The sequence below is a fragment of the Mauremys mutica genome, chromosome 7 (genome assembly GCF_020497125.1).
Source record: "Mauremys mutica isolate MM-2020 ecotype Southern chromosome 7, ASM2049712v1, whole genome shotgun sequence".
In the NCBI taxonomy this organism is placed as follows: Eukaryota; Metazoa; Chordata; order Testudines; family Geoemydidae; genus Mauremys; species Mauremys mutica.
In genome coordinates this window covers 15124357-15139820 of record NC_059078.1, presented here as the reverse complement: position 1 = coordinate 15139820, position 15464 = coordinate 15124357, and the positions used below count along the sequence as shown (strand labels likewise).

At 41.4% G+C, this 15464-nt stretch overlaps 1 protein-coding gene across 1 annotated transcript in view; it reads right to left on the bottom strand.

The window, feature by feature from the left end:
- Positions 1-15464, bottom strand: part of ITPR1 (inositol 1,4,5-trisphosphate receptor type 1) — a 248166-nt gene that overhangs the window by 103255 nt on the left and 129447 nt on the right. Inside the window, exons 32-37 of the mRNA XM_045023591.1 lie at positions 15268-15393; positions 14458-14586; positions 8676-8796; positions 7734-7918; positions 5289-5437; positions 4416-4527 (exon numbers count right to left, since the gene is read on the bottom strand). Coding sequence (XP_044879526.1) covers positions 4416-4527; positions 5289-5437; positions 7734-7918; positions 8676-8796; positions 14458-14586; positions 15268-15393 — 822 coding nt within the window. The remainder of the gene's footprint in view (positions 1-4415; positions 4528-5288; positions 5438-7733; positions 7919-8675; positions 8797-14457; positions 14587-15267; positions 15394-15464) is intronic.

Sequence of the window (15464 nt, the reverse complement as noted above, 5' to 3'; positions counted from 1 at the left end):
TGTCCTTACACTTCTTTTGCTAAATTCTACTTCAGGTCTGACCTGCAGCTCTCAATTCCACAGTAGAAAACTACCAGCTCTAGCAGATTATAGTGGCAGAGAGGTAAACAAATGCCTACTAGGGATTAAGGTAATAGTAATTCAAAGTTATGTAGAATGGAGGCCTCCAAATGCCATAGGAGATGACAAATCACATGGTTAAAGGGGGGATGAGCATTGGGGATAGGGCAGAGGGGAGAGGACTAGACTTTTGCTGAAATAGCACAAGTGAAGTCCTACCCAGAATGGAACTAAAAAGAACTTTGGCTCTGTCAAATAAACTTTTCTCATACTTGAACAGAACAAAAGCTGAGGTAAAGTTTTACAAGAGTGGGGGGAAAATGAACAGGCACTCATAACTGTACATGCATGCAGAAGTCAGGGCCCTAAACTTTGTCATAACCATTTTAAATTTATTTCAATCATAACCTGACATGGAGCTGGTTTAGCAAGTTCAGAGATCATTTATGAAAATGGAGTATGAAGTCTTTAACCATATTTAAAGAAAGGGAAGTAGAAGTGGTAAACAGAGTGGTTTAAGCAGCCTCTCTTTGTTGCTAAAATTTCTTACAATATGTAGAAGAATCAAGGAGAAAATAAGTAGCTGTTAGCATTCACAATATATTCTAGTACGAATTATTTGAATGCCCTTATCTGCAACAGTACTGCTCACACTTCTCAGATTGGTTTACAATAAATTAGGAGTTCTCCTGAACAGATGCAACCCTATCTACCTTGAGTATCTTCAAGAACCCTAAATTCAACAAGGGTAGCACAAGATTATTTTTACTTCAGAATAGCTTTTAAAGAAATGTGTGTTGCCTTTAAGTGGTGAATAAATGCAGTTAGGAGTAGTCACCAGGTAGAAAATGAATCATTCTACTTCTTGAGGCCAGACAGTCAAAGTTTATCTATAACTAGCAGCTGATAGCTGGCAAACAGCTTTTCCCCTTACTGAAATCTGCTTCATGGGCTATTCTATTCTTGTACTGCATATATTATGTAACTGATCAACTATGGTAGAAGTTGATATGTTTCATCTCTGCTTATCTTTAACTTGGAAGATGTTTAGAATTTTGTAGAGCTTTACAGGCCAGTTGTGGAGACAACATAATTTAGTTTGGTATCAGTGTTTTAAAATTAATTTTCAGTATGTTCTCTGGCAATATCTGCAGTCCCAATTTTACCAAAACCCTGGCAAAGCTCTGATAAATGAAGTTTGCTTGAAGAAAAAAATTTCCAGTGGTATCAGTGTCACGATATACAATGGATGGAACAGATTTTTATTTACTTATTTTTAAAGACCAGGTTGGTTCAGTTGATTCCAAGATATGCCACACCCAATCTCATTTTACATTCCTTAGGCTGGACATGGATTGGTGATGTCCTTACACTGGTTTTAATGGAAAAACTCAGGATGAACATGCTCCAAAGAGTTTAGTAGCCAACTCTATAAACCCTGAGGTATCAGTAGTTTATTTGTAATGCCAAGTACACTAGAAGCTGGCTCTTGAGTAGTGGCAGATACCACCTCTCAGTCATGAAGTCAACATTTACGTTAATCAAAGGTGTGATTGTGGTTTGGGTGGGCATATCTTGCTAGCTTTAATCTAGCTAGCACAGTTGAAAATAGTGACTATATTGTGGCACAAATCCCAGCATGGTCTAGCGATATAAGTAGGTACCTAATTCAGGGTCCAGGCGGGCTTGTACAGCCCATGCTCCCACATCTTTCCTGCTATTTTCAGCTGTGCTAACTAGATTAAAGCTAGGTTTCAGAGGGGTGGCCGTGTTAGTCTGTATCAGCAAAAACAATGAGGAGTCCTTGTGTCACCTTAGAGACTAACACATTTATTTGGGCATAAACTTTCGTGGGCTATAACCCACTTCATCAGATGCATGGAGTGGAAAATACAGTAGGCAGGTATAAATATACAGCACATGAAAAGATGGGAGTTGCCTTACCAAGTGGAGGGTCAGTGCTAACAAGGCCAATTCAATCAGGGTGGATGTGGCCCATTCCCAACAGTTGACAAGAAGGGGTGAATATCAACAGAGGGAAAATTACTTATTGTAGTGCTAACAGGGCCAATTCAATCAGGGTAGATGTGGCCCAAACTAGTGCAGGTATGCCTTTCTGAGCTGCAATCACATCTCCAACTGCAGTGTAGACGCATCCTCAGAAATGAGCCATGGCTACTAAGGACCATCTAAGCCCTTTGTTAGAGCAGCATTATTTCTTTTACTGGTTTTGCCTAGTTGACTTCCATATGAGTCTAGAAAGCAGGTAAAAAGTGAATAAGCTAGAGCCAGACAGAGAGAAGTTGAACGCTCTCAAACAGCAGCAGGTTAGAGTGATATTCAGCACAAATTACTGTCAGCTTGTCAAGACTGGAAGGCAAGTTTAAAACATATACATGCAGGATGCTGCCAACACCCCAATCCTACTTGCAGGGGGTTAGGGCATGCCACACAGTTATTGTTACTTTATTTAAAAGAATGATTACTGCTGCTTGCAAGCAAGGCTTAAAAGCAAGCAACTTCACAGAGCTAGGCAAAAGGTGCTGAGTTGGGCTGGATCACTGACATGGGAGGAAGTTGTGACACCGAGAAGCGGCATTCCCAGATCAGACAGGGAGTGTAGCATTGCCCATCCCCACCTCCAGGGTATTTTCCTGGGAGTCTCCTGCTCATTTACGGTATTGCGTGGGTGCACGGCAGGGCATGTGGCTGGCAATAGCCAATATGCTCATGGCATATTGGAGAAGGATCCTCATCGCTTTGCCTGGGTTTATCTTTGAGATTGTTGCACTCCTGGGTTTCGCAAGCCTGCTGTTTGCCAAGGGGGGAGTGACATGCCTCATATCCAACTAACCTTGGAGTGGGCTAAGGCTGCCTGCATCACCCTCAGATTGGCAAACTTGAACTAGCTCATCTTAGTGGTTTCTCCACTTTCCACTGCCTACATCAGACAGCACTCCTCATCCTCCCCTGAAGGGACGGCCTTAGACAAGGGTCTGTAAAGAAGCTGTCCAATCTTTAAATTTTTGCCTCAAACTAATGGGCTACCATCATCTAAGACTGACCAACTTAGCACTTGGTCGTGACTTCAAACCCAGCTTGCAATTAACTTCTAATTAGAGAGCCTCATTTATAACACTTACTAAAACTATTCAATTGTCCAGCTGCATAAAAGAACTCTAAGCCAACTGCTCACAGAGATGACCTTTTCTACCAACTCTGTTCAACCACTCAATTGCTTCCCTCCCTGCTTTGTAATTGTTGCCTCTCAAGTGCTCGTGGGCAGTTGTTTCTGTGGGCTACAGAGATATGATTCTGTTTCTTGTGTACTGCAGCTTTTACATGTAAGAGTCCCAACTGTCTACGAGAGGGCACGACCATGAGGCATTTCACGCTGGAGACTCAAGTTAGAGACACTCTCCTTTCTCTCACGCAGATTTTATCTTTGCTCTTTCTTTGCTTGCTGTTTTCCTGAATTTAAAATGAAAGGCATCGAGATTCAAAGCACATTTGAGTCTATGTATGGAAAACATAATGGTTCTTCTCTCTGTAGCTGTCCCTAAGATGTACAGTACCTGTTAAACTCCTTTCATCCACCAAAGATCATGCTCTAATCTTTTCATCGCTTGTCACCCTGCTTTGGGTTCTTTTATCTTCCATGTCTTCATAAAGAGACAATGGAAGCAATGCTCTAAAGATGGGATACCTATCCCAGGGTGTCAATACAGCTAAATCAAATTGAAATATGCATCAATATATTTAAAGAGTAAAAGTATGAGACTGGGTGTGTAAGTGTGAGAGATACGCACATTATTCAGACACAGAGAGATCTATAGCTGCAGAAAGAGAAAGACTCCTTCTTGATGGGAAAAAGGAACAGTATGTTAATGGAAAACTATTAAGGTTGTATACCAACCAATCTAGAATTCAAATTCCTCAGTACCACATTAGAGAGAAGCTAACTCAGCTACATATAAAAGTCAAAATTAAACTAACAAAAGAATCCTCTTATTGACAGGTCACATGACTGCATGGACAAGTCTCCTATAAGCAGCTATAACATATGGCTATCTTCTATAATGACAACCAAAGGGAACAGATTCTACATTGCTGATCAGAATGCAAACTATTGCAGAAATTACACAAAGCTGATATTCTAAAATAAGAAGCCAGAGTAATTAACTAACTTTCAATTTAATGTCATGATCTTGAAATCAATTAGTTGACTAGAAAGGTTTTATCCTTAACCCGAAGTATAAATAGAAATTTAAAGGCTTAGTACCGTATTTTCTCTCTCTCTGAATAGTAAAGACAGTGTTGAACAAAAGCAAAATAATAAACTGTAAATTAGGTACCTTCTCTCCATAGCCTCTATCTTTGGTCATCATTTCCCTGAGTGTCTGTAATACTTTAATACATAGTTTCTCCTCATTCTCCTCCAGCAGCTGTTTAGTGTGTTTTATTAACCTGAAAACAACCAATTGATCATAGTTTGTTTTAGTACTAATTTTTCTAAAAATCAGGACAGCATTGGTGAAAGCTACAACCATGAAGTTAATTAAAATGTGGTTTTGTTAGGACCAGTATATAGTAAGCTGTTGAGTACCCCCTTAATAGTAACACTTGCAGAGTTATCATGAATACTGGTGAAGCTATGAAGGGAACTCAAGCATTCCCACCTGAGTAACAGCCAGGCAAAAATAAATCTCTATATATAGGAATCAAGAAATTATATAGGAATGGGGGAAATTAAAAATTGAAGGTCCACTATGAAAAACCAGTAACATTAATGAGACACTAAATACTGCATCTATTTCTTCATTAAAGAAAAAAAGAACGTGGACCTTGGATAAGGCAACTGGAAACCATACGATGACACAGACTTCAACTTTGACTCACTACCCCAATGGTAAGAGGTATAAAGGCAAGTGTTTTGTCAACACACTCTTGGGACTAGAGTCAACTGGCCCCAAACTCACTAATAAGGAATAACTCTAAAAATGTGTGTAGTCATTTGTATTACAGTACACCACGGCCATACACTGCTCCAGAATTTGTAAGCATCACCTACAAGGACAGATTGACCAATATGGACAGTTGTTGTCAACTCCTTCCTGAAGACAAATGAGTTTATTTTCCTGAGGACAAGTTGTGTTTAACACAACACAACACAGGGGACTGCTCTGCAAGGAAAGCACTCTTGCAGAGAGCATTAGGAAACAACTTACTTGCAAATGAAGCCTCCACTTTCACATTTTCTCCTTGCATCTGTGTTCTCTGGGAAGAGCAGCTCTGGCCTATGAAGAACATCTACCAGCACTGACAATTCAGCCTGCACTAGGGGGCGTAAGCGATCTTCCAATGCTGATACTATATCCTAGGAAACAACAACATTCAGGTTTTGTCAATCCCAAGCAATATCTTTGGGGACCATGTTTTATAAACTTTATGAATGGTTTATGTATCACTGCGTGCCAGGGACAGTATACAACTCCAGAGGGAAGGAGTACCACAGCTCCTCCAAGAACCAGAAACTGTGTGTGCATGTGGAGGAGGAGAATGCAGTGATTAAAGTGAGTCACTTAGGTTGTAAACGTCTCCAGAGAGACATCAGCCCCAGGGAGGCTTGTATATGCTAGTTCAAACTAGGTTCCCAGAGACCAACACATAAAGAAATGGCTTTGGATTTAAAAAAGGCTGGGCTTAAAGGGACTCAGGGCCTTCTTTCGGATCCAGCAAATGGACAGAACCTTCTATCCAAGAGGGACCCCAAAGAAGAAGGGTTGGAAAGATTTCAGCCTATTAGGGTCTCAGTAAGACTGATGGGTGACTCCTGGAATGTTTAGTGTACGTTTAAATCTGTTTATTCTTTTTACTTTGTTTTCTCTGTAATGCTTTTTTCTGTAAGAATAAAGCTTAGAGAGGGTAGTACAGTAACTTGTAACCTGACAGCAATATGCTGTGCATAGCCCTCTGACAGAAAACACCACACAAGCGCTGGCTGTTACAATGGGATATCCCCCAACAAGCCAATCTGTCTAAGGCAAGGGGCGGTGGTACCTTCAAACCCCTGACCCAAAGAAAGTGCATCAAGGATCCCTACTCAGAGGCAGCTGATGGTGGAGACCGTGAAATCTGACCGCGCACTCCTGGAGTGGACCAAGGGCGGGGGGGAAAAGGAGGGGTAGATACAGGTGCAATTTCCATGAAACTGTCACAACTGTATCCTAGAAAACAACATGCAGAAGTTATACTCAAATCTGAAATGTTTTCACAGACTAGTGAAGACTTCCCTGTTTAAAAAACCCACCAGATTACAAAACATTAGCATTCGCCTAACAAGATCCCCGTTTTATTGGCCACTGAATGTTACAACTGGTGCCATCATTTTCAGCGACTCCTCAGATTACTTGGTATTTTCCCATTTCTGTAGGTGGCTCTTGCCTATAAGGAGTAAAAAGCCAATGAAAATGCAGATTCTCTATTATACTGCAAACTTCTGCAATAATGATCAGAAAACACTACGCTTCATACTGATTTGGACCGACAAATTAATACAACTGGTTGAAATCAGGCAAAAAAAAAATCATATTTTCCCCCCTTTTCAACCATTCTTATACATGAATATTCTGCAGAAAATATATTCTGCTCAATGAGATTGGGATGAATCTCTCTAGAAGTTACAGAACTGCAGAAAAAGTTACTGAGAGGATGTTTATTCAAATTGACATGCCTACGTGGACAGAAAACACATGAAGAATAGGGGAGTATAGGAACTGGACTACCTTTACTGGACAGTATTTTGATTTAGATCAATTTAGGCACAAGCAATTTAAACCAAAACTGCCCACCAGGAAAACATTTCCTCCCACTGAACCAATCTTTACGGATAAAGATATAATCTAAAGCACTTAATTTTATTCAGTATAAAAAGTGAAGTGCCCTATTACTGAACACTTAATCATCCTCAGGTCTTGATATTAGTACCGAATAAAGACATAATTAATGCATTTCCAGTATAAACCCTGACCTGACCTGGTCTGCCAGCATCACAAGTAGTCAGAGTATATTGTTTACATTTCTTTTGAGTAGAAATCAGCATGAAATTGTACACGTACTACTGCTTCAGACAGATTGTTTTGTTCATTTGAGGAAGCAACAACTTTGGGGTCATTAAGACTCAATCAATCAAACAAACAGTAAATTTTACAACAATTCCCAGACTGTGGTCTATGGAGCCTTTTATCGCATTAAATGTTTCGATAACCAAGTAGTGAAGTACTAGAGGGACTTGGAAGTATGCAACAAATTAGAGGATCCCTCTCTCTCTCAAGGATCATTTGAAATGAAACCACTGGTACTGGCAGAATGAAAACGTTGGAAGAACCACAGAACTGGACAAACGTGCTTTGAAGTAACTTCTTCTCCAAGAGCCATAAAACTTCCACAAGCTTTAGCTGTGCATGTTCCATTATCTGTTTCAATAAATGGTTTACATTTGATTTTACATATAGTATTAAATTAGCTTTGGCTCTGGTTATCACATGTGGCATTTTTACTTTGACTCAGAACTCCCAAACTGAAGTAGTAAGTTTGCCTTTTTGTGCCGATATGCAAATATGTGGCTATGAAGATGGAAGAAGTAAGTTGTTAATGCAGCACTCTGTATTCACCTGCAACCTTTCAATGATGTTTCGATAGTCTCTGGAAGCAGCAAGCACTGAGTCTCTACGGGCAGCATTCCTTGCAGTCATTCTCCAGTTCATTGCAGTTTTCTGTACTATGTTGTGTGATTTTAGGAAGAGGTTGTTGACCTGGCTGTCCAAATCCACAGGTATTGCAATTGCTCGACTTTTCGCTGCAACAGACAAAAGGTAATAAGAATGGACTCCTTTAGCCCCTACATGCAATCAATAAAAGAACAAGGAGGAATCCCAAGCTGTGCTTCTTTCATACTCTTTTCTGTATATTTTAAATACATTTTATGTGATGCTGTTTTCAATCCACAGTGTAATGAATCTGACGCCCTTGGGGCAGTCATACCTTAAGTTTAATACAGCCTTTTTCATACTCAAAGTTTTTTCCTAACTTCACAATGTATGAGCAAGACCTTACATACACCTTCATAACTCCCATTAAGGTTAATAGGATGTGCACATGCATCCTATGGAACAATTTGGCCATATGTCCTTTGTCCACGAGGCTTACTGTCCTCGCCACTAATATGCAGCAACTTCTGGGAATTAACATCTAACAGCACAAATCAGCAGTTTATTGTTTAAGATTGGAGCGTGACCGTCACATTCAACAGAAACCACAGAGTGAATTTAGGTCAGTAAAAACCCATAGCTTCAGATGCCAAGATGTACTTTCAGAACTTCTGTCCCTAGTTAATCAAATAGTTTACAGTTTCACCGCACATTTACATTGAAAACATTTGTTGTACAACCACAGAACAGACTTTAGCTACGAGGGAAATGCTTAATTTGCTCCACGCCTTAGCTCTGAGTTAGCTACATCCTACCATCAGCTGGAGGTAGAATACATCTTGTTTTTGAGATAAGGGTGAAGCATTGGACAGAAGTATTTTGTGCATGTTAAATCTAACTTCTTACCTACATCAGAGAGCACCCTAATGCAGCTCTCCACCGACGCTTTTTGGCTTGGCATTAGCCAGTTGCAGTGGTATACCCTGAACACGCCTTGCAACAGTTGTACAAACACAGGCTGGCGAGTCTAGAACACATGAAAAGAACTAGATCAAAAACATCATCTCATGTTTGAGATTCGGTTGTCTGCTACTTCGATACTACATCAGCCATTATTCTTTGCAGACCGACTGCATGGTACCAGTCCACATCCACTTGTAAGGCAACATTTATATTCTGGGCAGCACATCTACTACACAAGCAGCAGTTTAACAGAAGAGGGAGTATCAGGGCAGATAGGGAAGTGTCAACTAGACGGCTCCTAGAGCATGAAGTCCCACTAAACGCACTATCACTAAGCATAGGAAATAGGCAGTAATCTTTAGTTTGTATGAGGGAGGGTTTTCAGCAGCCTAAAATACAGAGATTGCTCATTTGGGATTGACCAGAGGGTGGCTCGGCACTCAATAGGAAAATGGGGCTTTGCTCTTGCTAAACTACAGCTCAGCTCCGTAATTATCAACTGGTCCTTTTCTGAAGTTTGTTGGCTTCTAATTTACAGATACGGGTTTTGAACACCTGTAATTTTGAACATGGGTCACAGTTAGTTTATAAATGCTGCAGCTGCCATGGATGAGTCAAAAAAGTCAACTATATGGCCTTTTGCAAGATTTTCCACTATAGATAAGCCAACATCCCCACGTCAAAGAGGCAAAATACTCACACATGAGTACTCTGCTATCTCTGCAAATACATCCAAACTGTTTCAAAACCAAAACACTCTTTTGCTTTATGTAAGCAGTTTTTTAGTGTAAGAATTTATTTTTTTTTTAAACTGGATTGACAGTATTTTTTTAAAACTGTCCTGACAAACTTGTTTCAAACACTAAAAAGTCTGCCTATAGTGAGAGGCAACACCCATGTGTCTGTTTCTATTCAGTACATAATGCTTATTTTAACTCAACCACACCTCAGTGCCAAGCCCACAGTGGATTTAGGAACTACTGGAAAATACCTCTGTTAGTCTGGTCAAGACTGATGTCTGTTATAAGGAAAAAAGAGCTGGAATTAGAGAAAAGGAAATATTTTTTCCTCAAATTGTGAAATAACTCCATGTGTTGGCAAAGGGGAACAGAGTATACTTAGAGTAGCACAACAGCAAATGCCCATCAGCTTTTCCACGAACACAGCCAAATGTCAAAATATTGCAGACATTGAAACTACCTATGTTTCTGGACTCTAGCCACTCATACATTCCTTACAGAACATGTTTAAAGATTTATCTGTCTGAAAACTTCAGTGATGTTCCATTTGCTTAAACTAGGTCAATAAATCAAAACCACTCTAAACTTTGTAAAATAAGGTTTGGGTCAGTAGCACCCATAGGAGGCAAGAAAGCCAAGATCAATACAGTGAGGAGGCAGTTATTGGGGAAGTTTTTGTTTGGAAAGGAATCTGTACATTACCCCAAGATTAAGGGGTGACTTGATTAGTCTGTAAGGACCTAGATGGGGAACAAATATTTGATAATGGACTCTTCAGTCTCGCAGAGAAAAAAGATGCAAGATGGCTACAAGTTGATGCTAGAGAAACTCAGCCTGGAAAAAAAGACAAAAATTTTAACTGAGGGTTATTAACCATTGGGGCATGGTGGATTCACCATCACTGGCAATTTTTTAATCACAATTGGATGTTTTTCTAAAAGATAAAGTCTAGGTTGAGTTTTAGGGGGAGGGAAGTTCTATGGGCTGTGTTACACAGCAGGTCAGCCTAGATGATCACAACAGTCCCTTTTGGCCTTGGAATCTATGAATCTAGTTTTGTATTATGTATATGGCCACACAAGGCAGGGACCTGCCCCAGGGGAAGTACAATGTAAGTCATGACCCAGGAGGAGAGGACATCAGGGAAGGAGGGGGGCTGACGTTTACACAGTGCAAGTGCAGGAGAAAGCATGGAGACATTTGGAGGAGACCGTAGAACGGAGTGGAGAAGTGTCATAAACAGATAGTTAAGGGTTAAGGTCTGTTTTACCTGTAAAGGGTTAACATGTAGTACCTGGTGACCACCTGACCAGAGGACCAATCAGAGATAAGATTTTTTCAAATCTCTGTGGAGGGAAGCCTTTGTCTCTGTGAGAACTGTTCTTGAATCTAACAGAGAACAGTCATGTCTCCAAGTTCTCCTGGAGTAGTTTCTACTAATTAATAGTGAGTATTAATTAGAAAGGCAAATTAGTCTTATGATTTGATTTCTATATTTGCAATTGTGTGTTTGCTAAAGGAAATGCTTTATTCCTGTTTGCTGATCTTGCTTTTACTGAGAAAAGGGGGAGAGGGGATTCTCTCCAGAGATTAATAAGGTTATACCCTATGAGTGTCCAGCTTGGGCTCATAGAAATTCTGTATTTTCTTTTTATTCTTTAATAAATTCTTTTCTTTTCTTTGGACTTGGTTAATTCCTTCCCTTGGGGAAATTCAGGGGAAGGGGAGGGGGAAGTGGGCTGCTTCCCTGTGTGTGTGAGATTCAAGGAGTTGAATCAGGGGGGAGGGGGAAGGTTCCTCCTCTGTGAATTGATCTGTGTTCCCAAGGGGGGAAACAGGGGTGTCCCGGCCCACGGAATTGACCGGGTGGTGGCAGCCGAAGGGGAGACCTACCCTAGGATTTTGGGGTGGGGGGAAGACATGCGGGTCCTCACTTTGAAACCGCCCAGTTTCAAGTGAGGGTAAACTCTGACAAGAAGCAAGGCAAGGCATATGGGCCTCAGAGGGGCCGCGGTTGGAGATTAGGTGTAGGAAGCCAAAGAGTTCTGTAGAGCACTGACAGTGAAGACAAAACCTGAGTTTGATGCAAGAGCTGCAAAGGCAGTGAAGAGGTAGCAGTGTGTGTTCGTGTGGGAGGAGGAAGGGTGCCCATGCCATCAGAGACTTGAATCATTTTCACAGCAGCAATTTGCATAGGCTGGAAGGAGGCAAAGCAGGAATTAGGTCAGCCAAAGGAAGGCTGCAAGTTACTTAAGGTGGAAGAGTCTGAGGATATGGACAAGAGTTTCAACAGACAGAACAGATAGATAGTGGACATGAGGCAGAGGAAGAAAGAAGATCTGGCAACAGAGTGGATGGGCTGAGGAGAGAGGAGTCTAAGACAACCCAGAGGATTGTGGAACCATCACCCCCATGATGGAGAAGGGAGGATGAAATGAGATGCTTTGGGCTGGTCTACACTGGGAGGGGGCGTCGATGTAAGATACGCAACTTCAGCTACGAGAATAGCGTAGCTGAAGTCGACGCATCTTATTTCGACTTACCTCCCCCATCTTCACAGCGAGGGATCGACGGCCGTGGCTGCCCCATCGACTCCGCTTCCACCTCTCGCCCTGGTGGAGTTCTGGAGTTGACAGGGAGCACGGCAGGGATCGATTTATCGCATCTAGATGAGATATAATAAATTGATCCCCGATAGATCGATAGCCACCCGCCGATCCGCTATGTCTCGCTATGTTTAGACAGACTTTGAAATGCTGGAAGGAGAACTGCAGATGCATGAATTAACAGATAGGGAAAGTCTTGAGGTAAAGAAGTAGATTCAAAAGTTGCTGGCACAGAGAGGGCAATTACAGGCATGACAAGCACTGAGGTCACACAGTGATAAGGTACAGAGGGAACTGAAGACAGGGCAAAGGACAGAGCCATGCAGGGTCAGAGTAAATTATTAGTCATGACTTATTTTGCCCAATACGTTTTGACAAATTTGCACGCAAACTGGTAGTAAAATAACAACTCTCACTTCAAAGTCACATGAGAAGCAGATCAAACAGTATTAGGCAGTGAACATTAGCGTTTACAGCTGATTACTCAATCCTGCGCTTGTGTGGGTTAAGGTTCAGGCCCCTAATCAGGCCAAATTACAGTGCAGATAGCTGCCACGGTTACCTCATAGGCAATACACACAGATGGCAAGTTCACCCTATCTGAACCGATCCTTCAAGCCCTTTAACTCATGAGAGTATCCTCAGTATGACGACTTACTTGCCTGAATAAGGATTGCTTGCCTCAGTAAGCATTACAGGAGCAAGTCCATTGTTTAATATAGGCTCAGGTCCACAACTGGTCTTTCTTTCAGACTCAAGGAGGGCAAGCTCCCTCCCAATGAGAGAAATGTGGATAGAGCTGATCAAACCCAGAAGTGTGTGAGGGCTACTGCTTATGTTCAGGGAAAAGGGGGAACCAATTGAACTGCTCAGAATTTTAAGTCTTTACCGATTGCAAGGTCAGGCAGCAGGCTGTTTTACATAAACTTTCCTTGGAGTGGGACATGCTATAGCAAGCCAGTTAGCACACCACAATGGTTAGTACAAGTTCCCTGAAGAGGGGCTGAAAAGGCAAATTCCCAGATGCCCTTTATTGCCACAGATGGAAATCAGCTGCTTCCTAACCTGCTGCCAGTTGTGTTCAATTACACACAATTGTTTTTTCTGCTTACCTGCGTTTGCACCAGGTTTCAATGAAAATCATATCCAAGCTCCTGCCGACCCATTCAGACCCCTGACCACCCCTCCCACGTGTACCCAAAAGGCTATTTAAAACTTTCATAAAGAATGATTATTATTTAAGAGGCTGCCTCCACTATCACGGTGTCACTGCAGCAGTGATCCAGGTATTATCTTGGCAGGTATCTTGGCACTGCTGTCATGCTACTCTTGCCTCGTGTCCTGTAAGGAAGAGACCGAGAGAACCTGGGAATGGAAGAGGAGAACAGCCGTCTCCTTTCACTTTACAAAGGTATTGAGTCTCATACTCCAACTTTCCCCAAGTCCACACAGGTCCAGAGATTTAATCAGGATGACAAAAGAAAACAGGTGGCAGCATTTTTAAAATGTGTGATTCATTTTAGAGAAATGAAAGCAAAGTGTCCTTAAAATGCAGTTTGTCTGAAGCGAGGTTTGAATCCAATTGGTCCATGGTGCCAGCTTTTATCAGCCACCTATTAAAAAGTTTCAGACATGCACCTTTGTGCTGTCTCCCATAAACACCTACAAAGCCTCCTCACTGTACCTTTCAACGCCCTTCTCAGAACTCTTACTGTGATGCCTGCAAAATACTAGACAAGGGTTAGGGTGCTGTTGTGTTGAGACCACAGGCTATCATCTGACCAATGCTGTCTGATTGTTCCCTTGTACTATGTCTTTCTCCATCTGTTGTCTCATCTTATACTTAGTAGTATATGCAGTAGGTGTCTTCTTGTTCTGGTCGTACATTACCTAGCACAGTGGGGTCTTGGCAGATGACTGGGGCTAATAAGCACTACTGCAATACAAATTAAAAATAATCATCATGAACCAACCCCCACCACCATCTCTCTACTTGCAGTGTAGCTACACCCTGCCAGAGCCACAGCAATGCTGTTTATCATTTCCCTTAAGAAAGCCGAACCTGGAGAGACAGGAACAGCACTGAGCACCATCATCATGGAGTTAGTGTCATTTTACAATTAAGCTTCTACAGAACTTGTTGAAAAAAAATTCTGTGCATGTAGAGCACAGAGTCCCTTCTACAGGCAATGGAGTGTTCAACTGTAAGGTACTAGGAGGAAATATTTATACTTCTGTGCTATTTTGAATATTTATTCTCTCTCTCTTACCCTCCCCCCCAACCTCCCACCCCTTACTTGTTTCTTTTTATCCTGTCGGATTAATGTGGTTTCATGAATAAAGCAGCTCATTTCCTTAACCTGTTGTACTGTCACCTACCTGCAGAGTGGTGCTCTGATCAGAGAACGGGGAGCTGAAGAAGGTGGTGACTATACTCATCACAATTTCTGTGACATACTTCTCCAGGATGGAGTCAGCGTGCTTTCGGTCACTGGTGTTGTTACATGTCTACAAAATAATTCATCTTTTTAGAACACATCTTAAACTGATAACTATGAACATTTAACTGCTGTGATTTGGAGCATTAGTTCTGAATGGATTATCCGCCACAGTATTCTGTGTAAACCAAAATCACTCATATAGCTGGGACACACAAAGCCAAAAGCCTTATACTGTCATTTTTAATGTGCATCATATAGTGTATATAGGAGGGGAAAAACTGATACCTCAGAGCAAAGAATGCAGTGTTCATAGGTAGGAATGAGATGTAATGTTTTCCTATGGGGAAATACTTGGTATCCCAGGCACAAAGCCATTTGGAAAAATAAATGCCAAGTGCAGGAAAATTGCTCTAAACCTGCTAAAATACATCAAATACAGTTGGAGAAGGATCCACACGACCTGGCCAGAGTGAACAAGCCAGTGGCAGAATAGAAAGAGACATATGATGCAGAAACAAGGGGTTGTGTTTGTTTTGTTTTAAGGGGGAAAAAAAAAAGATCAACGTGTTCCATGGAACATAACTAGAAGTCCACAGTGGCCTAAATGGAGAAGCAGGCAAATATAAATTTGAAATGAGAGGAACCAGTACAGCGCTTCAAGATGCACTGTTCCGAACCTCTGCTAATGCTCACCACAACGACGTCCGTTTGCTCTTTTAGATTTAGGTATAGGTATAGAAATCCTTACCCGACAGATGTCAACCAGGAAGTTCTCAAATAGTTTCCACATGTGATTACTGGTGTAAATCTCTTTCATTTCCACTTCTGTGTCCACATAGCAATGATTTAGGAAGTTGATATAGGCAATTTTAACCTACAAATGGAGAAATCAAAATGGTTAATTAAAAAAAAAAGAACTAAATGGGCATTTTAGTCAATGCAAGG